The 24,796-nt window shown below is 45.5% G+C and overlaps 1 protein-coding gene across 1 annotated transcript in view; it reads right to left on the bottom strand.

The window, feature by feature from the left end:
* The window catches only part of DHX36 (DEAH-box helicase 36), a 275,760-nt gene that overhangs the window by 41,153 nt on the left and 209,811 nt on the right, over positions 1 to 24,796 (bottom strand). The window contains exons 23-24 of the mRNA XM_069213319.1: positions 16,445 to 16,565; positions 4,675 to 4,827 (exon numbers count right to left, since the gene is read on the bottom strand). Of these exons, the coding sequence (XP_069069420.1) occupies positions 4,675 to 4,827; positions 16,445 to 16,565 (274 nt within the window). The remainder of the gene's footprint in view (positions 1 to 4,674; positions 4,828 to 16,444; positions 16,566 to 24,796) is intronic.

Here is a 24,796-nt window from a genome sequence, read left to right as displayed (position 1 = left end):
TGTTTTGACACTGTGTATGACTGGTGGATTTTATTAGCCAATCGTCCAGATATGGAAGGACATGAATGTGTTGCCTTCTTAGGTAGGCCGCAACTACCGCCAGGCATTTTGTAAATACTCTGGGAGCTGTTATTATCCCAAAGGGTAACACTTTAACTGGTAATGTTTTCCCTGTATTACAAACCTGAGATATTTTCTGTGCGCTCGATGGATGGGTATGTGAAAATACTCATCCTTGAGGTCTAATGTTGCCATGAAAGTTTGCTGTTGCAGCAGTGGGACTACATCCTGTAGTATTACCATGTGAAAGTGTTCTGACAGGATGTAAAGATTGAGTGTTCTGAGATCTAATATTGGTCTCAAGGTTCCATCTTTTTGGGGAATAAGGAAGTAGAGGGAGTAAACCCCTGTTCCTATCCGATTTTGTGGTACAAGCTCTATGGCTTGTTTGAGTAATAGTGATTGTACTTCTTCTTGCAACATGGAGATATGTTGGGACGGGAGTTTTGTGTGGTTTTGGAGGTATATCTGGGGGAATTTGTGCCAATTCTATGCAATAACCATTGCGGATAATAGACAATACCCAGTTGTCTGTTGTAATGGGTATCCAATTGTTGTGTAACGTTTGCAGCCTTCCGCCCACAGGTGAGGTGTGATTTGGGAAGAGATGGATAGGCACTGTTTTGGCTGTGAGGCTTGTTTTGTTGGCTGATATTTTCCCCTACCTCTGAGGAATTAGCCTTTATAATTTCCTCTAAACCCACCTTGTTGGTATTGAGGTTGGTAAGATGATTTGGATTGTGAGGTGGATGCCTCAGGTGTTTGCGCTCTAAAACCACCCCTGTATTGAGGTTTCCAAAACGAACCTCTGTATTGCGTGGTATACAGAGCACCCATGGCTTTAGCGGTGTCTGAGTCTTTTTTTCATCTTTTCAATGGCCGTATCAACTTCAGGGCTAGAAAGCTGTTTTTCACTGAATGGCATATTAAGGACAGCTTGCTGAATTTCAGGCTTAAACCCTGATGACCGAAGCCATGCCTGACTCCGAATAGTAACAGCAGTATTGATTGTCCTAGCTGCTGAGTCTGCTGAATCTAGGGCTGATCTAATTTGGTTGTTAGTAACAGCCTGCCCTTCCTCGACTATTTACTGTGCCCTTTTTTGTTGGTCTTTGGGGAGATGCTGGGTGATATCTTTCATCTCGACCCAGTGGGCCCTATCATACCTAGCCAATAGAGCTTGGGAGTTGGCTATCGTCCATGATTGGCTGCTTGCGATGCTACTATTTTGCCAGCAGCATCAAATTTCCCGCTTTCCTTGTCCGGTGGTGGTGCATCACCAGTTGACTGGGAGTTGGCCCTTTTCCTAGCTGCACTTACAACTACAGAATCAGGAGGTAGCTGTTGAGTAATGAATGCGGGGTCAGAGGGAGGTGGTTTATATTTTTTCTCCACTCTGGGAGTGATGATCCTGGCTTTGACTGACTCTTGAAATATTTGATGTGCGTGCTTTAACATGCCTGGAAGCATGGGAAGGGACTGGTAGGTAGTATGTGTGGAGGATAATGTATTAAAAAGAAAATCATCCTCAAAGGGCTCGGTGTGCATGGCAACATTGTGGTATGATGCCGCCCTAGCCAGAACTTAAGTGTATCCAGTGCTATCTTCCGGTGGTGATGGTTTGGAAGGATAGCAGTCTGGGCTGTTATACGGAATGGGATCTGGATCATAGAGATCCCACGGATCCACATTATCCTGTTGTGAATCTACAGGAGACTGTGCAGGTGTAGGAGTAGTAGGTGGAGAAACAAGCAGGTGAGGAGAATGAGGAGGAGACTGAGGAGGTGAAAATTGTGGAGGTGGAGATCTTTGCTTAGGCCTTGGCACTTTAGCCGGTGGCTGATCAGTGTCCAATTGTTGTTGAAAGGCCAGCTTCTTCTTAGGCTTCAGAGGAGGTGCAGTTATGATCTTGCCAGTGTCTTTATGAATGTGAATACTGGACTGCCTTTCATCAATGTCCTCCATCTGTGTGAGTTCCTCCGAAAGTGTATGGCTTTCTTTAAGTTGTTTTGAAAGTCCATGCTCCTCTGGGTAACTTAGTCTTTTTGGCTCCGAAGTCGGTTTTCTCTGGATCGATAGGCCGGGAGTGGATGTTGGCCTCGGCTCCGAAAGCGATTTCCGAGGCTTCGACTCGAAGGGTTGGTGTTTGCCTGTTTCGGAGCCAGTTCTTTGGCTCGAGTCCGAAGGCTTCGGTGGCGCGGCCTTTCTTGGTGCCGAAGTTGTTGCTTGGTCACTGGAGGTCTTTTTGTGAGTGGAGCCATGGCCTTCCGGCAGTGGCGTTCCTGAGGCCTTATGTTTGGGCTTGGATTGGACAGGGGCAGGCGAACTCACATGCTGTCCTGCCGTGACCGGTCTGTCCTCTTCAGACTCCTGCTCGGAACTGGACTCTCGGACGGAGACTGCGGTGTGCATGATCTTCTCTTCCTCTACGTCGAGACGTTCGGTGCTTTTCGACCCCATTTCCAACCTTTGTGCTCTTCTGTCTCGTAGAGTCTTCTTCAAACTGAAGGATCTGCAGGCCTCACAAGTATCCTCTCGATGGTCTGGAGAGAGACAGAGATTACAGACGAGATGTTGGTCTGTATATGGAAACTTGGCGTGGCACCGAGGACAGAAGCGAAATGCGGTCCGGTCCAGGAGGCTTCCACGCAGTCGGCCCGACCAGGGCCAAGTTGGGCGCGGGTGCCCCAAAGGGCGAGTAAAGAAGTTGGATCCGACAGTACCGAAGTGTCGATGAGAGATGATACGCGATCGAAACAATACCGATGAATTTGAGATTTTTTGTTTTGAGCTTTTCCGACTCGAACGAACTGAGCGGAAAGAAACACGTCCGAACTCGATTGCAGAAAGAAAACAATCTAACATGGAGTCGATGCCCATGCGCAATGGAGCCGAAGAGGAGGGGTCACTCGATCCCGTGACTCGAAAACACAGCAACATGGTGGCAGGTAGGGAAAGGACAGGATTCAGGAAACAGTGCGGGAAGGCTCCAGAGGATGCAAGGGGATCAGGGTCACTATGTGGGTTGTGGTAGTGTGAGGTGGAGAGCATGAGAAGAGGGGGCAAGTATTAATAAAAATGGGAGAGTTCACATGATGAGGAAGACAACAGTGTGGACAGATTTCAGACAGAGTTAGTCTAAAAGTTTCAGTCAGGTAAGGCCCTTCCAGGACATAGGCCCATCAATAGGTTTTACAATGCACTCGCACACTGGTACATTGCATTTTGTTAATTGGGAGGCGTTGGGGTGTTCTCCCTCACGATATAGATGGAGGCGATATGAAGGAAGCTTCAAAGAGGAAAGATGAGTAATTCCACCCCATTATTAGAGAACCTTTGGACAAGTTTTTTCCTAGGGGGTACACACTTCGGACTTCCCTCCTTTCCTATGCAAGTGCCGAAAAGAAGTGGACTTTATGCACTTTGTTTCTTTCTTTCAACACCGCACTTTTTCTCAAAATGTCACTTTACCTTCTGATAATAATGGATACGTATGATGGAAAGAATGTCTTTCAAGCATTTTTAAATATAAGAGTACATTTGAACCATGCACACTGCACTCTGTACTGCACTTTTTTACTGAGCACTTTATCAACAAAGAAGTAGGCTCAGCGAGCAAGCTTAGACAGCTTCAGCGGTAGCATCCATGGCATCCAAGGAACGTAAGATTCCCCCCATGTAAAAATGTGGCACTGTGAAATGATGGCACAATCAGATGTGCTGCAAATATTCACCTACAATGCCAATGGCCTAAACAACAGAAGAAAGTGCAGGGCAGTCTAAGACTGGATAGTTAGTCATTCTCCTGAAACTGTTTTACTGCAGGAGACCCATTTCAGGGAAGTGGTTAACCCATAACTCACAATGTGGGCCCTGATAGGCAAAATCTTGAATAATGCCCGAGTTACAGTTGCCCCAATCTATGCTCCAATTTTGGATGACCCAGCCCTGATGTCGGACCTCTTCCAAGCTTTGTCAGCAATCCTGGGTAAATTAATTTTGGGCGGAGATTTCAACTTGGTGCTCAATTCAACATTGGATTCATCCTCTAGCAATCAGTTTGGAGTTTTTTGAGAAATACAATTGCCAAACATCTTTGTGGACTTCAAAGGGTTAAATTACAGCGCTACCTGGACCATTAGTTTGAGAACAAACCTCAAGTTCATGGTAAGGACTTTTCTTGGGTGTTGGTGCACCTGACTGCCTGTACAGCGTGGAAGTTAGTTTTAGTACCTAAAAAACCACAGAAAATCACTATAAAAACCACCAGCAAAATAAAGTTATATTTGGTATAGTTGAAAAAATAACTTCTCAAAAAAATTAAAATACAAAACAAAAAAAAACGGCTTCAAGTACAGTTTGGTTTACAATGTAACCAAAAATTCGTTGCACACCAAATGTAATGTTATTAATCACACAAACGACATAGTCAAAACAGTAAATATACCCATATTTATAGTTGTCTCACTGAGGGTGTTAATGCAAAAATATCACCTATAACAAGGTTTCTGTCATTTATATATTTCTTCAATGGAATGAACAGTAGTATGGAGTCCATGGTCATGAATCACAGTTTACTGATGTATTCATTAACATGCTTTATGAGATGCCTACCTTAACCAGATGTGCTGTTTTAGCAGGAGACTGAAACACAATCCAGTCATCTACCGCAATGGTATCCTGGTCTTGATCCTTCTGTATGGAAATATCACCTCCGAAAAACAAAAGGGAGTATGGAGACACCTCTGTGCAGTCATACAGATAGATCTGTAATTGACGAAACTCAATCAATAGTCATAAGAGGATACAGCATGAACAAACTTGTGCTTTCCGAATTTAAATTCAAAAATTTAACAACGGATTTGCTACAAAAGGAACCAGAGCAAAATCGTACATGTAGTTTACACATTGCACATTTACACAACGCTACCGAAAAGCTGACTGCAAATCATCAGTGACAACTAGAGGATTTACACCCGGACATCCATGCATTTTCCAATAGTACCCTTTATTCAGAAATGTAAAAAAAAAAAAAATCAGAAGCATTCACTGTACCCAATGTGCATGACAAAACACAGTATGCAGCAAACTAAAGAAGCGCAAATCAAAGAATGTACACAATGGCTCTCCGAAGGTGAAGTGATATGTGATAATAAATAACAGCACATAACACAACAAATACATAACCCAAGAAAAGAAACAACTGCAGACCCACACAACAATTAAAAATAAGGCACGTAAAAATGCAGAAGGCCCTGGCACTATCTGGAATGAAAATACGAACCCAATAATCGCAACATTCCCTCTCTTACAGCCTCATTTTCAAAAGGAAATCAGTGCATTGATCACTCTTTTGACAATTGACTATTAAAATGTATGTGGCCTACTTGATCACACATCTCTCACAGTAACAGGCCTTCGCTGTCTGACTTCTGTCAAAACTAATAGAAGATGTGAAAATTGTATTCGCCTATCGTCTCTTCTGTGATATGCAGTTGTCATTAGAGCTCTCTTTAAGGCATTATGCCTCTGTCATAAGAAATGTATTAGCAATTATCTCTATTAGAAGACAGTTGATTCATTACTTTCCTAGTTGTGCTCTCAAATCTTCTGTTACCAATTGCTATCTTCCCAAAGGTCTCTCTCTCTCACCTTGGTCAGCCACGCATTTTCAATGCTGGCAGCTGAAGTCTGAAATACTTTCAAGATTGTCAAACGTCCTAACAACAATCTATGTTAAGGAAAAATCTTAAAGCCAGAAACTTTTCATCTTCCTTCTTCATTCACCCTGGTTGTTTCTGTCACGTTAGCACCAGTGTACACAGTTCTTAGGTGACAGTGCCCTCTAGAAAATAAATAACAACAAACCTGGCTGAATAAGAATTCTAATTGTTTGACGGTCGTGTGAGGAGGAGGTTTGTGAATGCTTGCATTTTCAACAGCAATATTCTGGGTGCCATCGAAGAAAAGATTTTTTGAAGACAGGGTAATAAAGAAGGCAGTCCGGACAGAAGGACAAAAGCAGAGCACTGGGGTTGCCTTGTTATGTCCAAGAGCAAAGCACTCCTTGGCTGTTAGACATTAGAGCTTGAGACTTGGTCAAGAACAAATCTTTAGGCGACTCAGTAAACAATCTTTGCGAGACCGTGGGTATTTTTAAGAATCCAGTTTAAAGTGAGTGATTCACATCAATAGAAGAATACTGATTAATTCAGGGTGTTACCAAAAGCAGAGCTTTGTGTCGGCTACTAACAAGAAAAGTGCTCAAAGAAAATGCGGGTGATCTCAAGACCAGTGCTCTGGATGTCGGGGTGACACCAGTCTGTGTAATATCAATAGAAACACCTCTATTAATACAAAATCGCTCAGTTCTACTCAGTTTCAGAAAAGCTTGTTCTAGTGGAAACTCTACTTTCTTGCAGTTTACTTATCTTTGGAATGTGCTGTCAAGACCAGATATGGGGTGTATTTCAGCAATACCTTCATTGGTGCAAGGTGATATCACCGTGGAACCACCTGTGAATTTGCTATAGCTTACTCCCTGGAACTAACAGAGAGGTCCATAAAGGTTACACCTACAGCAGTTACTCATTACCATCTCGAGCCTGAATCAAAGGCAGACCGAACTTAGGCCAGGGCAAGCACTGTGAACTTGTCTTTCTGGAAGAAGTTCAGAGGGTGAAGGTCTAGCCTATGGCAGAGTCGTGTGTTCTGTGGGGATTTATCCTCACCATTTTGTGTTGTCCAGTGGGGGCACTGTTCGCTTGGCGGACAGAGCATTCAAAAAACCTGGCGGTGTAACCGAGTAGTGATTTATCTTGGGTGGTTCCTGATATTGACAGGGTGAGGGCTGAATTTACCACTTGGTTTCCACTGCATAAGTCCCTGTAGGGATGCAAGCAAATTATCAAAATGAACGGGATGCCGAGACTTAACTATATATTCAGAATGCTTCCTCTGAAGATTCCTTGAGGTATGCTAAAAGAAAACCACCTGGAGATTCCGAACTTTGTGTGGGAGGGGTGCAGACCTCGCCTCAAGGCAGCTACGGTGCACACCAAGACTACTGTGGGCAGGATGCAACTGCTGTACGAAGAGTCCTACTGGTTGGCTATGCAACTAACACACATTGTTCACATGCTGAAGCCGGCTAATGAAATGCCCATGTGAGTCTTTCTGGAATGTTTACTGTAAACAAAGGGGGTCCTCACAGCTCACCCGCAAGGGGCAAGATCTTGTTTTGACCAGGTGCCCACTAGCACATCAGTTAACATGCTCATTAAAGAGGAGCAGAACCTCCTGTGTAGATTGTGGGAGTTTAGGGACCTCTGTTTGGAAAGTATTTTTGACTTCCTGACGGAGCAGGATGAGAACAACCTTCTCAGCCACTTTTCCAGACATTGTGGTGAACAATGTGGACACCTCAGTAGCCATGGCATGATTTGGCGAGGAGTGTTAAAACAATTTCACCTTGTTCATATGGACTATCGTCACCATCATCATGATCGCCTAACTAGTAATGTGCGGCACAGTCTGGTTCAGAGTGGGCATATTGTCTAGGTCTGGTGGTAGTACAAAGGACCCTAAATCAGATAATGCAATCGGCTCCTATTCCAGCAACATTAGGATTGCCATCAATACGTGTGCCAGTGGCATTGCAGCTTGTGGCTACGACCGTGAGGCTGTGGATGGCATCAGGGTTGGATTCACAAGAGCCGAGGTAGAGGACAGAGTTACCCTCAAAGTGAGGCTGAGAGACACAGTCAATGCCAAGGCTGGACCTGCTGACAGCAGACCTACTGGAGGCCAGCTTGGATCTGTGGGGTACATAGGCGCTTCAAAGGGATTCAATGTGGCATCCAAAATGTGGTCCATGGCTCCCTTCCATTGTTGGAGCTGCTGCAGCATCGCTGCTCATTTGGGGTGACTACCAAATGGGACTAGCATCAGGACAGGTTCCGCAGTGAGGGAAGGACTCCCTGCCCAGGAGGTGCCTAGGACATTGCACAACTTAAGAGTGGTGGGAGTGGCGGAACAAAGTAGACCCACACTTTGATATTTGGTCCTTCTTGTGAGACTTCCTTGAATTATCCGAGCCTGTCAGCTCAAAGATGACCAGGCCACAGGAGTGGACTTGAGAGCGCATCTGATTTTCGCGCCTTCGACCGTTACAGTTTTTCAGATTTCTACTACTAGTTTGGCCTCCCTGTCATGGGGGCCTTTTAGTTAATTTTCACTCAACACGGACATGACTCAAAGTCAACTTTGGTGCCGAGGCACCATAGACAAGTGTCATGGATTTCAGTCATCTGTCAGTGACAGTTACAACATGGCTTAAACCATGTTGTTTTAGGTGTTGACACTGTCTACAGACTGAAATAATAAAAAAATAAACCTCTGTGATAAGTACCAGGAGTCAAGAGCTTTGGAGCTGTGTTAGCAGGCGTGGCACGAAAGGAACGCATTTCAGCACACAGGTGGCGCAGATATATGGACCCCGAAGTCATGTGCAGGGGGATGTGACGGAGAGATGCACAACAACACCTACCAACACCAAGGGAATTGCTATGGAAGTTTCTATATCCTGTCTGCCGTTTGAGGCAATTCACATGGTGAGGAATTTGTGGTTAGAAGTCTCTAGCAGAATGCTGTAGTGCCAAGCGTACTGCATTCAGTACTAACAAGATGAATATGGGGAGGCAAGCCTCCCGAAACTATCACAGATAACTTGTTGAATGGCATTCTAAATACACCTTCCAAGAAGGACTGCAAGGGAGTTCTGCCACATGCTTGACTATGAAAAAGCTCTTCCTCAAGTAGTTGTATGGGTTGTGCTATCTTTGGAGACTGACACGAAGGTTCTACAACACTTAATATAAAAATGGTTTAGTCACCATAAAACTCGTTCCAATTAGTTCTCAAACTACAGTGAAGTGACTGCATCACCATCTCCACCTGAGGTATCAGAAAGGTATTAAAAGTTGTTACTCAGGAAGTGTATAAATGGGATCATCTTCAATAAAATGACTAATTAAAATAAACAATTTTTCTTTATATTAGCCTCCTTGTCCTATGAGCGAAAATGGTACCGGAGACGAGTGAAGAACAGAAACAAGTAAAAAACCTTCACTGGCACAAAACTTCTATAAATTCATTGAAAATCCCAAACCATACAGGTATGCCTGTACATTGTCAATACTTATTTATTGCATCTGGGATTCCAAGTTTCAAAAGCACATGGTAAGAAGTTGTTAAATGAGGGCCTACTAAGTTATGAGAGAAGCACTGCCTTAATCTCGGTGAAAACCTGTGGTGCTGTGAGAACAAATTTCAGGACCGATAGGTAATAATACATAATTATGCAAGATACACACCTGAAGATGGGCTAGTTTAATAGTACCACCATTTAAGAAAAGCAGACTACTTGCCAATACATTTTCATGTTCAGGTAAAACAAGATGACTGACACTGCACCACACAGCTAAAGATGAAAAATGTATTAAAAATGTAGGTAAAAAAAGGTTTGGTTCACATGAAAACCCAAAACTACTTTCCAGAGGAAAGAAGGAAGAGCCCACATCACTACTCTATTACAATGGAACTTTAAGTTTGGGGCACATAATGCCTGCATTTAGCAAAAGTTATCAGCTGGCTGAATGGCTACTAAAAAGGCAGATTTCCTGGACATATTTTGGAAAATAATTTCTGCTCAAATGGCAGAACAATTAATTGTGACAAAACCACAAGTATACAATGAGGTGATGATCTACTAATTGGTGGAGACACTATAGTATGATCTTCCACGAAACTCTAGATCACAAACGTGGAAAAGAATATCTGACCCACATTCTGCACGTTGTCAAGGCTGCAAGGAATTACTTGATGGATGAAAATTGCAAACCTAAATTAGCTATGCATAAAAGATATGTCAACACCATTTCTTCCTTGTAAGTAACAGCAAGGACATTCTTCTGATGGCCTCAAACGCAGCATCTTTTCTGCTTGAAGAAACATGGTGAAACGGTAGTTGGTGTTTAAGCATTATTCAAAATGTCTATACAGTCTTTTCGGGGTGCATGGAGGGGTTCAAATGGCTGTTCTGCATGTATTCAGCCGCCAAGCTGCCAAGTTCAACCATCGTAGGTTTCGGGTGTTAAGTCTGGATAATATATTTGGCTTGCAGCGCAATTTCTATCATATGTGCAGAAGATCCATCTACAGCCACTAGCTTTGTATATTCTGAAGCCAACACGATAATTCTGGTTTTGGAACATTTAAATTTTATCAGAGTTGATGGCATCAGACGAACTAGCGGAAAAACACAAAGCGATTTCTCTGACAAGTTCATCAAAGGCCAGGGCCTAGTGTCCTTGATTTGTGGAATGTGGACACTATATTGAGGAATTTGTTTCATGCTGCAGCATATATGTCAGTTTCCCGTAAAACTCAGTCTTAATAGATAGGCTGTAGAGGATTGTCACTTTTGAGCCACTCTTGACTCTCTGAACATTCTGCTCAGAATTTACCATTGAGTAGCTTTGACACATGGAAGACAAAGATCTGTTTTTGTTAGCAAATACATACCACTGGAATCATTCATAGATATAAAAGCCTTCAACAACAATCTGGAATGCAGAGTGTGCCTGCGCTTTCTGCCTATCCCCTTCCATTTGGTCTCCCTCTGTGGACTTTCTAGGCTGCTGACAATTGCTCAGCAGTGGAAGAAGCTCTTTTCTTGACCAATGTGTCTAAGCCTAAAAAATTATTTGCATCTTGAAAAGATTGTCTTGCCTCTCAGGTTAATTCTTTCTATGTTCTTCAAAATTCTTTTGAACATCAGGGTACACAATCTGCACTCCAGACAACGGGTTCTTGAAGTCAGACCACAAAGCGATTGAAGAAGGCTGGCTGAGTTTATGGTGTACACCTATGGTGTGGCAACCTATGCTGAGTCCAAGCAACCCTTTGTGATAGTGAATAGGTGTCCAGATAGCAAGAGTTCTCCAGTGTTAGCTGAGGAGAACAGCTGAAGCTTATCCACGAGGAACGTAAAGCACTTGCAACACCACAGTAGTCAGACATTAACTCACTCACAAAAAAAAAAAAAAAAGAACCACACAATGTTTGCAAAAATAAAAGATACTTTATTACAGCACTACTACTAAACTAGCATTGGTATATAACCCTTTGGAGATATCTAAACACAATAAATACACAAATGACCATCAGAAATAGCATAAAAATACAGAAAGCCCTATGAGAGGGCCAATCCATATATTAAAAAAGTGGAATGTAAAATAGTGACCCCCAACCAAGCTAACAGTTAGCTTGGGGCACATAAAAACACCAGAGGTAGGAACAGTAAGCGTCCCCAGCAACCAGGTGCAAGGTAGTTACCCACCCAGTTGTCCCATAGGCTAACAAAGAGTAGAAGTTGAAGTTTGTGGAATTCAGGACCCTTCCAAGTGGACCCTGAGGAAACCAACAGACAGAAGGATAATTGGAGTGCCCCTAGCCCAAGATACCCAGAAGACAGGAGTACCTACGCCAGGGAGGGGAGAAGGGACTCCCTCTGGAGTCAGTGGATGCCTCGGATTGTCCAGCCGCTGCCACGACCCATGGACCAGGCTGGTAGAGCCCAGGGACGTATTCCGGATGTGAAGGACCTGCAAAGTAAGGGGACAGAGTCTAGCACCCCAGGAGGTGCCTAGTCTGTGCAGGTGGCAATGCTTACCATCATGAAGGTAAAGTTCCTGCAAGTTGGTGGAAGAAGTAGTCCAGGAGCTTCAGAAGATCTCCCAGAGTTGCCTACGAGCTGTCCCTCGATGGTCATCGGATTGCAGGAGGGTCAGTGACAAGCCAGGTCACAAACAAGCACTACAAATGCAAACAGGACGTGAAGAAGAGTTTGCAAAGTTGTGGGGACCAGCAAGGTCCAGGAGACTCTACCCATGAGGAAGAGTCAGGGCTGGCCCTCAGCACACAGGGAGGCCAGCAGGAGTCAATGGAGCACCCACAAGTGACCCCCCCCATGTGATGGACACAGGTAGTCACAATGAGGCCTGACCAACGCAACAAAACAATTTTCACATAGCAGGAGCTGCAGGACAGGGGCTGATCTACGTACTGCAGAGTGCTGGGGGCTGGGGATTCATGGCGCCTGAAAAGCTCTTGGAGGAATGGTCAACATGCTTTGCCAAGTGCAACAGTTGCGGTGCACTGCGGTTCCAGTCTAGTGGCAGGAGCAGGGGCCCACCATCTCCCAAGCTGTTCAGAAGACAAGCAGGACCCAGAGGATGCCACAGACTCACCACCGTGCAGCAGGATCTTCAGATATCCGAGGACAGCAGATCCCACCAACCGGTCAAAGTTGTCTTGAGGTGCCTGCGGATGCAGGGGAGTGACACCTTCACTCCGAGGGGGATTTCTTTGTGCTTCCAGGTGCAAAGAGAGTTCTTGTGACCCTGGAGGATTAACAGCCTTGGAAGTTGCAGAATTCTTGCAGGATCCGGAGAAACAATGTTGCAATGGGAGCCGTCCTACAAGAAGCAGACGTGTTTTGGTTCCAAAGCAGACCAGCAGCGGTTCCAGAGGCCAGGGGCAGAAGATGTCTTGCAGAGAGTTCCTTGGAGCTTCTTGCTTGACGAATCTGAGGACCCACCCACAGGGGAGCCCTTAAGTAACCCTAAAAGGGGGTTGATCACTCTCTGCAGTGACTCACCTTTCAGAGGAGGTCAGGGATGTCATCTACTCGGCCTAACCAGTCAAATGCTCCCAGGGCCTTTGCACATCTTATTTCCAAGGTGGCAGAATCAAGTGGTCTACTGGAAGAGCTATGTGCACCTCCCTAAGGGAAGAGCTGGACGGGGATAGTCACTCCCCTGGCCTTTGTGTAGTTTTGCACCAGAGCAGGAACTGGGGGTTCCTGAACTGGTGCAAACCGGATTATGTAAGGAGGGCACCAAATGTGACCTTCAAAGCAGTCTGGCTGTCCTCAGAGGCCACCCCACCCCAGCCCTCAGACACCTAATACACAGGAAGAGGTGGCCACACCTCTCCCTTGCAGAAAATCCTTTGTTCTACTTCTCCAGCCTGAGTCTGGCTCACCAGCAGGAGGGCAGAACAGTTACTGGGGCCAGGAGCAGTGTGGACTGGCAGCTAGACCCCATAAAGCTGCACAGGCAGAACTGGGGCATCCTCTAAGGAAGCCCCAGAGTACATGGTGGTATGCAACCATCACTGGAATCAGTGTAGTTGCATGAGCCCAAAATGTTTGATACCAAACATGCCTAGGTTTGGAGAAGCCATAATGTAGTTGGACCACACATATTGACTAGTGTCCACTACATACCTCAAAATGGCTTCTCCGCACTTACAGAGTCCAGGAATTGGCCTGGGGTGTGTAGGAGGATCCTGCCCATGCAGGGGTACCCTCACACTTAGGGACATGCACCCTGCCCTTTGACTGAAGGATTTACGAGAGGGGTGACTTACAGTGTTTAAATGCCGTGACCAGTTTAGGTGGTGAAAGGGTGCATGCACCATTTCACGCAGGCTGAAATAGCAGGCCTGCAGACACAGTTTGCAAGGGCTCCCATGGGTGGCACAATACATGCTGCAGCCCATGGGGGACCCCTAGTGTACCAATGCCCTGGGTACTTAGGTACCATATACTAGGGACTTAAGTGGGTGCACCAGTATGCCAATTGTGGGTGTAAAAAGTTACCAGCAACCAAAGTTAGAGGAGAGAGCACAGTCACTGGGGTCCTGGTTAGCCGGATCTAAGTGAACTACAGTCTAAGCACACTGACATTAGGCAAAAAAGTAGAACGCTAGGAAGATGGCACTTTCCTGCAGCGACCATGACGGTTGTTTGCTGTCTCGTTTCACACACTGCAAGAGCACTTACTTGACAAAAAGAGATGGAACATTTCTGCCATCTCTGAAGCAACATCTGTTAAAATCTGTTAAAAAGGGAAACCACTTGACTCCTGTCAGAAATTAGTTTTATATCACTCTAGCCCTAAATTAAAATTCACAATATTCAGCCTGCAAAAGTGGACAACCAGTTTTAGCTATAAAACTGTAAAATACACTTATTAAGGTGTCTGATCATGGCACAAGTTACTGACTTACTTTCCCACAACAGGTTTGGGAACTTGTCTTCACAATTTATCAACAGCAGAATAAGGCCCTCATTCTGACCCTGGCGGTTCTCTACCGCCAGGGCCAACGGGGGCGGGAGCACCGCCGACAGGCCGGCGGTGCTCCCTTGGTCATTCTGACCGCGGCGCTTTGGCCGCGGTCAGAACGGGAAAACTGGCGGTCTCCCGCCGGTTTTCCACTGCCCCTTAGAATCCTCCAAGGCGGCGCAGCTCGCTGCGCCGCCGAGGGGATTCTGACCCCCCCTACCGCCATCCTGTTCATGGCGGGAAAGCCGCCATGAACAGGATGGCGGTAGGGGGGGTCGCGGGGCCCCTGGGGGCCCCTGCCGTGCCCATGCCCATGGCATGGGCACGGCAGGGGCCCCCTAACAGGGCCCAACTAGGCTTTTCAGGGTCTGCGATGCAGACACTGAAAAGCGCGATGGGTGCTGCTGTACCCGTCGCACGCCTTCCACTCCGCCGGCTCGATTCCGAGCCGGCTTCCTTGTGGAAGGCGCTTTCCCGCTGGGCCGGCGGGCGATCTGAATCAGATCGCCCGCCGGCCCAGCGGGAAAGTCAGAATACCCCTCGCGGTCTATTGACCGCGGGGCGGTATTCAGGCGGCTTCCGACGGGCGGGCGGCAACCGCCGCCCGCCTAGGTCGGAATGACCACCTAAGTGTTGTTTATATTCTATTTATATCAAATGACCTAGGTCAGGTTCTCCCTCCTTTTCTGTAATAAGAGCTACTTATGCTCAGTGAAAATCATCGTGAGTTACTATATAAGCGCTGTAATACAGACTGCATCAGTCAAGAGTACATTAGTGGCCACCCCATTTAGGATTACCAGCAGTAATCACCTCAGTGCATCAGGGAGAGTTACCGATTCTAATGTCAAAAAGGCTTTGTCAATTTGAAATGAGTCTACGTGGGTTATACAAAACAACCACAGCCGAAATGACATTGGCACCAAGGTAATAATATGAGCCAAGAGTCCTTTAATGCCTCAAAATTAATAACTCAAATATCAGCTTTAAATATATTTAGCAAATTCAACCATTTTTGTCCAAACAGCAGCAAGAGTTCTGTAAATACATGTTTTCATCTTGTATATACTTGTACAATTTTAATATACATATATTATTATATCCAACCAAAAGCTTCTAATGTAATGGGCTGGGCTGTACACAGGAGTGATATTTACAGGTAGAGGGAGAGCTAAGGTAGCTCATGATATACTTGTTGGAGAAGCCTGTCCTAGGATTTTGCCATGGGCAAGATTGTTGAACCAGTGAGAACCAGAAAATCAGTGATTATCCTATGGTGTAGAACAGGGTTTGTAATGGTTCTTATTAGTATTTGAATACAGTTCTGAGTGACTCCGTTTTTGAGGAAGACTGAGGGAGACCGTGTATTACTGACAACACAAATATAAAGGATTCCGAACTTAAAAGAGCAGACAGATGTAAATGGCTGAATGTTACGTATAAATAAAGTCATTCTAGAATGGCAAAGGACATGAAAATTAGACTCGCTGCGGATGCTTTTAGATAAGCTATTTTAAGAAAGCCCACAAAGTTTGAACAAACTGACTTGAAATAAAATTATAAAGTTTAAAACGTTTCTCAAACATATTCAGAGATGTCAGTTTCCACTATTACACCAAAAGCTTTACATGAAACAAAAAAGTACTATTCCAAATCCCAGTATTTTGAAGTGCATTATTACAGCGCAAATCGCTACTACCTCTCCAAATTTCTGGTACGTGTGTTTCTGATGACAGAATTTTTCTTGGCACATTATTCCTAATGTTTTGCGATGAACACCCTTCTACGTTCCACTCCTTCTCTGAGAGGTTTTAGCTCATTTGCTAGACTTGTTAATTTAGTAATGCAACAACCTTTAACACCACTGATTGGAAGCCAGTGATGCACATACCACGACCTTCACTTATGAAAAGTGTTTGAGAACCAGTGGGAAAGGCCATCACCCACTGCTGCCACCGACGACACGCAAGATGAGCTGCGGAAGCACCGGACGTGGCCCTTGCTTGTAAGAGTTAAGACAGCGAGACAATCAAGTGCTTTTATAATGGTTTGAATTGGAAGGCTGAAATACTTTATTTAGGTGCAAGCATGTTTCCTATTTTCATTTACATATTATGCATTTTAATATAAGTTATGTTATTGGAAATTCCATTAGCATAAGTTGACAGGATGGCACACATCTGTAGACTTACGCTTGTAGTTCTCATCTTCAGGTGGTAAACAAGCCAAGTGTAGTGAAATTCACTTTCTTCACTGTTGACAGATTTGGGATGAATACAAACTTTTCCATCTGATTTGGTGTATACCTTCACGCTAAACAAGGGACACAAAATAACATTCAAGAAACATCTAGGGAATATCAAAAGACAATCTTTTCTGTAAATAACCGTGGGGTTTCAGTTCTACAAATATAATAAATAGCTATGACTCACCAAATATGAACATAGTTAAAGTCATTTTTTAGTATTTCTTCTAGAATCACCAGCCATTTTGCTGGGTTTTGATTCTAAAGAAATTCCAGTATGCATGGACTGCAAATGAGATGTCTGGTGCAAACAATGACATACCATTTATGCATGAGACATAGAAGGCAATTAACTAGTTCAGTAGAAATTTTAATGCAAACACGATTCAGTATTACCAAACACAACAATTAAGATTGCCGGAAATCGGCCCATGGGCAAGTCTTAACTTTGACCAATCAGATGTCGAGAAAGCTGTTTAGGTACATGTGGACAATTTTGTGGCACAGGAGGACAGCCAGGCTCGCCAAAATTAAAGACCACAGTAATTAATACTGCACTGTGTTACTTCACTGAACACTTATCCCCCTGGAAGAAACTACTATAATGGGGGAGGGTTCCTATACGAAAATACTCTAAACTACGGAATTCGTTCAGAATTAATTGGTATGAGACAAACAGACAATCTAGTCATATTTTCTATGGTGAAGAAGCCCTGAAACCGATTTCTCTGAGTGGTCCTCCTATTGTTTTGGATTAGATGTACAGTATGGGGGAGGGAATAGTTTAGTTGATTGATTTTTTTTAAATAAAACAACATTTACAAGATCCATGTATCAGTACAGTCAACTAGTACAGAAAATTATGACTGGCACCCAATGGAGAAAAATGTTCCTTCACTGCAGGAATCAGTTATTCAAGCGACCACGCAAGTCATTCTATTTTGTATACAGGCTCATGTTCTTCGCTCATACCAAGATTAAATGAACAAGTTACTAACCTTCAGTAATGCCTTAACTGGTAGAGACTATATCTAACTGCTCATTTGTTACTTTAGACGTATCCCAAGCATCAGACTGGATCCAGAAGTTTTTTCAAGAGCAATAGCCCTGCGATCTGGTAGGTGGTGTTGATCGGCTCAGCACGCATCATTAGCACCGTCTGCGCCAAAAGAGACTTTAGGGGAACCTATGTAGGCGCCACCAGGTGCACTGATATCAGTTTCTTTTCATGTCTTTATACAATAAAAGCACAGAGCCATAACAAACACTGACCACTGGTGTGGAAAATTAGGGCCCTGGAAGGGATGTAGCCCTGAACCTAGAAATCTGTTTGCAGAACAGGGAGAATGGATGTGACAGTAAGAAATCTGCAGCTACATATAGCTTCTACCAAGTATGGCATTACCAAAGTTAAGTAACTTGTTCATTTGATAGAGACTTCTAGCTGCAGATTCCTTACCTTAGAATATATACCCAAGCAATACCATTGAAGGTGCGGCTGCAGACCAACTTCTGACGAGGAAGTCCTGCAGGACCGAACAAGGAAAAAGCCAGTTGGGACGGACTTGACTGTCCAGGCAGTAATGTTTGCTAAATATGTGCAGGGAGGCCCGCATTGCTCCCTGGCAGGTATCAAAGACTGGATCTCCTCATACTAACTCGGAGGTCGCAGCTTTGACTCTGGTGGAAAGAGGACACAAGCCCACGGGTTTGCTTTTTTGCAAAGGCGCAGCAGATTTTAATGTAGAGCATGGCCCACCTTGAAATAGTCCTTTTCTGCACAGCAGCACCCTTTTTAGCTCCAACATACCCCACGAAGAGTTGATTGAGCACCTGGAATGCCTGTGTACCATCAAGGTAGAACGACAATGCTTGCTTGGGGTTTAGAAGATGGAGACGCTCCTCATCCTTGGAAGGGTGAGGTGGGGTGTAGAAAGTAGTCGAGATGATAGACTGACCTACATGAAAGACCATTACCACTTATGGAAGAAAGAAAGCTTGTGTGCTAAGCACCACTTTGTCAGGGTGAATAGATAAGGCAGCTTAGATAAGGCTTATAGCTCACCAACTCGTTGGGCAGATGATATAGCAATGGCAAAAGCTATTTTGATGGCGAGTAACTGCAGGGGACAATTGTGAAGCAGCTCAAAGGAAGCACATATCAAGAATGTGAGAGTCAGATTCAAGTCCCACTGTGGCATGATAAAGGGAGAAGGGAGAAAAAGATGAGCTAAACCTTTCAAGAACCTATGTACAAAAGGAGAACTGAAAAGAGGGCTGATCCAGTGATCTGAAAAACGCAGCAAACGCAGAAAGATAACATTTAAAAGTGCCCAGAGCAGAGCCCTGCAGGTCAAGAGAAAAGCTTGAGCAGGGGGCAGAAAGGGAATCAACCTTTCTGTCAAGACACTAAGCCACAAAGTTTTTCCAAAAGCAGGCATGTACTATCTTGGTGGAGCATTGCCTGTCTGGCAAGATGCCATCACAAACTTTGGGAGACAAGTAAATGGGCTATCAATTCCTACCGCTCAAACTCCACACAAGGAGGAGACTGGACAGGTTCCGGTGGAGAACCCTTTCCTGATGCTTCAACAGAAGATCCTCCCGAAGGGGCAGTCTGATCAAAGGATCGATTGTTATGCGATGTAGCTCAGGATACCAGATTCTCCATGCTCAATCAGGTGCTATAAGGATAGCTTGAGCCCGGTCATTCTTGATCTTCTTGAGGGCTCTGGGCAGGAGTGGTATGGGCAGAAAGGCTTACAGGAGGCCTGAGCTCCACCCTAGATGAACAGTGTCATTGAGCGAGAGCAGCCTTGGAAACTGCAGCGTGCAAAACTCCTGACATTGCGCGCTTTTGATGGAGGCGAACAGATCTAACCAAGTCTCTCCCCGCTGTTGAAAGAGACTTTGCACAACCTCCGGATGGAGATGTCAGTCATGATCGGACAAGCAACTGTGGCTGAGTTCATCCACCCTGGTGTACAGAGAACCCACCAGGTGCTGAACCATCAGGGAAATGCACTGATGTTACAGGCATGTCCAGAGACACCCTGTTTGTTGCAGTACCACATGGTAGTGGTGTTGAACACCAGCACTAGCCTTCTCTTAATGGAGCATAGAAAGGCTTTCAATGCCAGTCGGATTGTACGGAGCTCCAGAAAGTTGATGTGGACTCCAGATTCCGCCGAAGACTACAGTCCTTTGATCTCCACCTCTCCCAGATGGCCACACCATCCTAGGAGTGACCCATCTGTCACTACTTTCAGATCTGGTTGGTAAAGGGAGAGGGATAAGTCACTGACCCAATAGCGGCTTGGTAGCCACCATTGTAGATCTTTCACCGTTCCCTCCTGTAGCAAGCTGGCCTGGTCTGTGGTGAGCACCTATGGTGTCATTACCTTATACAAGGTCCAGGTATCTCTTATTAGTGAGGTGTAGTCAGGGTCTAAGAAGCCAGGCCCTCTAGAGGTAGCTGTGGATGAGCAGCCAACACTTATCTAGGAGACATGCAAGGCTTATGCAATACCACTATAGTCACACAGCACTTACACACATTAAAGAAACACAGTGTTACAAAAATAAAGGCACTTTATTATGGTAACACAAATGCTAAAATACTGTATAGGCACTACTCTACTAGAAGGTGAGTAAACACACTATTATGTAAACATTAGTAATCAGGAATGGACATAGAAAGAAACAGAAAACAGTGAAATAACAGTAAATAATAGAGACTCTAGGGCGAGACCAAACCATATACTAAGTAAATGGAATGCGAAAAGCAGGCCCCCACCCCAGGAAGTGGAATCTGTAGTGGGGGATTGGAGAAACTAGGATCCCCAAAAAGTAAGTACCAGAGTGCCCCCCCAGCGACCAGGAAAGAAGAGGTAAGTACCTCATTTTTTCAAACCCACAGGTAAACTTCGTAAAATTACTGTGCAAGACCCAAGCAAAACTGGAAGAAACAGAAGATGGATCCTGACAGTAGAGGGCCTGCAAATGAAGGGGGCCAAGTCCAGTTCCAGTTGGAGTGTCCGGTTGGGGCAGAAGTCACAACCCACTCTTCTGGAGATGCAGTACCAAGTCTATGGTGAAGACCAGGAGTCGGCTTTGCAGCACAGGAGCAGAAGAGTCCCAGAAGTGATGCAGTCGATGTGCCACGTCAGAAGAAGAGTTGCAGTCCATCAGTGGAGTGGAAAACACCCCACAGGCCTTGGCAAAGGCAAGAGTTGCAGAAGAAAATTTGCAGAGCTGCTGGGAATCAGGAAGGTTGGAGGGGACTCAACCCAAGGAAGGGATTCCGAGACAACCCTCAGCAGTAAGGAAAGCCAGAAGTCAAGGGTGCAGCCCCCACAAGCAACTCACATGCAGCAGGCACAGGAGTCACAGTGAGGCCCATTCAGCACACTTGAAGAGGAGTCCCACGCTGCTGAAGCAGCAGGCAGGAGACTGTGCTTTGCAGGGACTAGTGCTGGAGGCCGCGGCAACATGGAGCCTGAAGATCCTTCGGAAGAAGAGCCAACAAGCATTAGTGGCTACAAGAGTTGCGGTGCACAGAGGTACTGTCCTACAAGGAGAGGCAAAGACTCGCCACCTACCTAGTTGGACAGCTGGTAGAGGGGACCACTCCAGACTACCACCTGTGTTGCAGGATCCAAGCAGAGTTGCATGAGAGAGGATCCACGCCGCTGTGGAGAACAGTTGCAGTTCCAGTGGCCAGAAGTCGAAGTAAATCTTACAGAGGAGTTCTGCTAGAATCTTGCACGTAGAATATAAGGACCTACCCAAGAGAAAGAATAGCCGTAAAAGTGGGATTGATCACCTAGCAGGGTGACCTCCTATCAGGAGGGGCCTGTGATGTCACCTGCCTGACCTGGCCACTCAGATGCTCCCAGGGGCCTGTGCCCACCTTGGATTCAAGATGACAGAATCAAGTGGCCACCTGGAAAAGCTCTAGGCACCACCCCTGGGGTCCAGTTTTGTGCCAGAGCAGGGACTGGGGGGCCCTGGACTGGTGCAAACCGGTATATGCATGGAGGGTACCAAATGTGTCCTTCGAAGCATACAAGTGGCTTGGGGAGGCTACCCGTCCCAAGCCATGTAACACCTATTTCTAAAGGGAGAGGGTGCTGCCTCCGTCTCCCAAAGGAAATCCTTTGTTCTCCCTTCCTGGGCTTAAGTGGTTCGAACAGCAGGAGGGCTGAAACCTGTCTGTAGGATGGCAGCAGCATGGGCTGCCCTGGAAAACATTGCAAAGCTGGGGGGTCCTCTAAGGAGCCCCCAGAGTGTATGGAATCATACTACCAATACTGGCAAAAGTATTAGGGTATGATTCCGACATGCCCAGGTTTAGGATTACCACTATGTAAGCTGGACACATGTAGTGACCAGTATCCAATACATGTGTAAATTGGTATCCCTGCATTCACGAAGTCCAGGAAAATTAAGCTGGAGTTCGTAGGTGCACCTCTGCTCATGCAGGGGGGCTCTCACACACAGGTACCTGCACCCTGCCTTCTGGGCTCGGAGGGCCTGCCATAGGGGCGACTTATAATGACCTATTGCAGTGACCTGAAGTGAATGGGTGCATGCACCTTTTCACTCAGGCTGCAAAGCCAGGCCTGCAGACACATTTTACAAGGGCACCCATTTGTTTGCATAATACATGCTGCAGCTCATGGGGATCCCCTGGTGCCCCAATTCCCTGGGTACCATATACTAGGGATTTACATGGGGGCACCAGTATGCCAACTGTGGGGTGTATAAAGTCAAGAACAACCAAATTTAGAGGGGGATAACACTGTCACTGGGGTCCTGTTTAGCAGGATCCCAGTGAACACAGCCAAAACACACTGACCACAGGCAAAACGTGGGGGTAACCATGCCAGAAAGAGGGTACTCTCCTACCTGAACCATGTCGGAGAGATTTCCCTGATGCTGTGTGTATTGGAACTTCAGGCCCCACTGCAGAGCCTGCATATGCTAAGGTGCATTTGTTACTATCTGGATACAGGAGGCCACAAGTCACTGCAGCCTCAGAGTCTGTCTCACTGAAACCAAGGACAGAGGCTGAAAGGTAGATATCATAGCCTGAATATCCTGGACTCAACACTTGGGATGTTAAGCTCGAAACTGCAATATATCCAAGGCTGAACTTGGTTCGGATTCTGCAGCAAATTGTTTTACATTGGACATTAAGAAACTGCATTGCTTCAAGTCAACATATGGGACAACGTACACCCTTGTCACGGACTATTTGGACTTGGGTGTTTTTTGATTCTTAAATCTCTGGAGTTCAATGATATGGACTTTACAGACGAGTTGTGTCAAATTTGTGATATTTATTTCTTCAATTTTCTGTTGTTATTTTGATTATTAGTTTTATTTGTATAGGTGTGTTTCTGTTTGTATTAAATGTGAATCTCAAATAGTGTAGCCAATAATTAGAACTTATTATGTATTTAAATTGTACCAGGGTTGTCTATTGAAGTTTAAATAGAGTCAAAGGACTCAGGGTTTTAATCATTATTGGAAGTAAATCAATAATAGTGTGCTCCATTCTTCCTTTTGATTATAATATATCCAGAATAGCTCTGCTGAAAGGGAACACCTAAGAAGGAGGCAGATATGCCTTCAGCAGGATTTTAGTGACCCCTGGTTCGTACAGGAGGTTTGCTGTAGTCTGGAGGTAGGAGACAACAGCCTGGGGTGAGCCTGCCTTCAAATACCAGTTGTCAAGACAGAGGAAGACAGACACCCCTGATGTCTGCAGGTGAGCCACAAGCACTGCCATCACCTTGATGAACATTTGAGGGGCAACCGTTAGGCTAAAGGGAAGCATGGCAAACTGGTAATGCCCGAGGCTGACCGTGAACCGCAGGTAACCCCTATGGGAGGGGCAGACAGTATAGGGATGTGAAAATATGCTTTGTGCAAGTCCAGCGCTAGCAATCAGTCTCCTGGGTCCAGGGCAGAAAAAACCTGAGCAAATATGAGCATCTTGAATTGCTCCTTCTTGAGAAAGTAGTTAAGGGACCGCTGGTCTTGGATAGGACTAGAGACTAAGCCCTTTTTCGGCACCAGAAAGTGGCAGGAATAACTACCACAACCTACTTCTGGCATCTGGACCCTCTGTAGGAGTGGTTCCCAACTTGTGGTCCGGGGACCCCTGGGGGTCTAGGAAGCCTTCCTAGGGGGTCCGCACCTGCTTAGAAAATTTTAAAAAAATATTAACAAATATTGACAATTAGGTCCCCAGACTCCAGTAATGACTCAGGCGGGGGTCCCTGGATTCCTTGTGGAGAAGAGAAAGATGATCCTCCATCAAACTGTCTTGCGATGGTGGCTTAGGGGAGGGGTTGTCACAAAGGGGAGGGAAGAGCTCCTTCGGACTATCTGCAAAACCCACCTGTTCGATGTTATGGACTGCAAATGGAGCAGGTGATGGCAAATACAGCTGCCAACATGACGCCACTAATGATATAAGGGCAAATTAGAAGGGTTTGGAGGATGCAGCTGCAGGGGGTAAGGTGGGGTGTGAACTGACCAGACCTCTGGTTGGCATGGTGGTTGGGTGGGTATTGGCACGGCTGGTAGCCCCTTCCATACCCACAAAAGGCGAACTGGGGGTGGCGCAGGTCAGAAGATAAGCCCAGGAATCGGGCCAAAGCTGACTTTCTTTAAAACATTCTACTGCTGAGTCCGCTTTGTCTCCAAAAAGACCGAAGCCATCAAAGGGCATGTCTATCAAAGAAGATGTAACATCCCCGAAAAGCCAGGCGCGAAGCCTAAGGGCCACCATCGAAGAAACCACTCTGCCCAGTGAGTCGGTTTTGTCCAGTCCACACCAAATTGTGAACTTTGCTGCATCTCTCCAGTTGCACTTTTGCAGGGTCATCCCCAATCTTTTTGCCTCCTGCCTCCTATTTTTTCTGACCTGTTGCTATTGGCTTTTGAACTCTGAGCACTTTACCACTGCTAACCAGTGACTAAATTGATGGGTAATTGGTTTATCCATGATTGGCATATTTTATTTACTATTAAGTCCCTAGTAAAGTGCACTAGAGGTAACCCAGGGCCTATAAACCAAATGCTACTAGTGGGCCTGCAGCACTGGTTGTGCCACCCACCTTAGTAGCTCTGTAATCATGTCTCAGACCGGCCACTGCAGTGTCTGTGTGTGCAGTTGTAACTGTAAATTCGACTTGGCAAGTGTACCACTTGCCAGGCCTAAACCTTCCCTTTTCTTATATATAAGACACCACTAAGGTAGGCCCTAGGTAGCCCCAAGGGCAGG

The sequence above is a fragment of the Pleurodeles waltl genome, chromosome 11 (genome assembly GCF_031143425.1).
Source record: "Pleurodeles waltl isolate 20211129_DDA chromosome 11, aPleWal1.hap1.20221129, whole genome shotgun sequence".
Taxonomy (NCBI): domain Eukaryota; kingdom Metazoa; phylum Chordata; class Amphibia; order Caudata; family Salamandridae; genus Pleurodeles; species Pleurodeles waltl.
The sequence above is the reverse complement of the archived record's forward strand: the minus strand, read 5'-3'. Positions and strand labels throughout refer to the sequence as shown.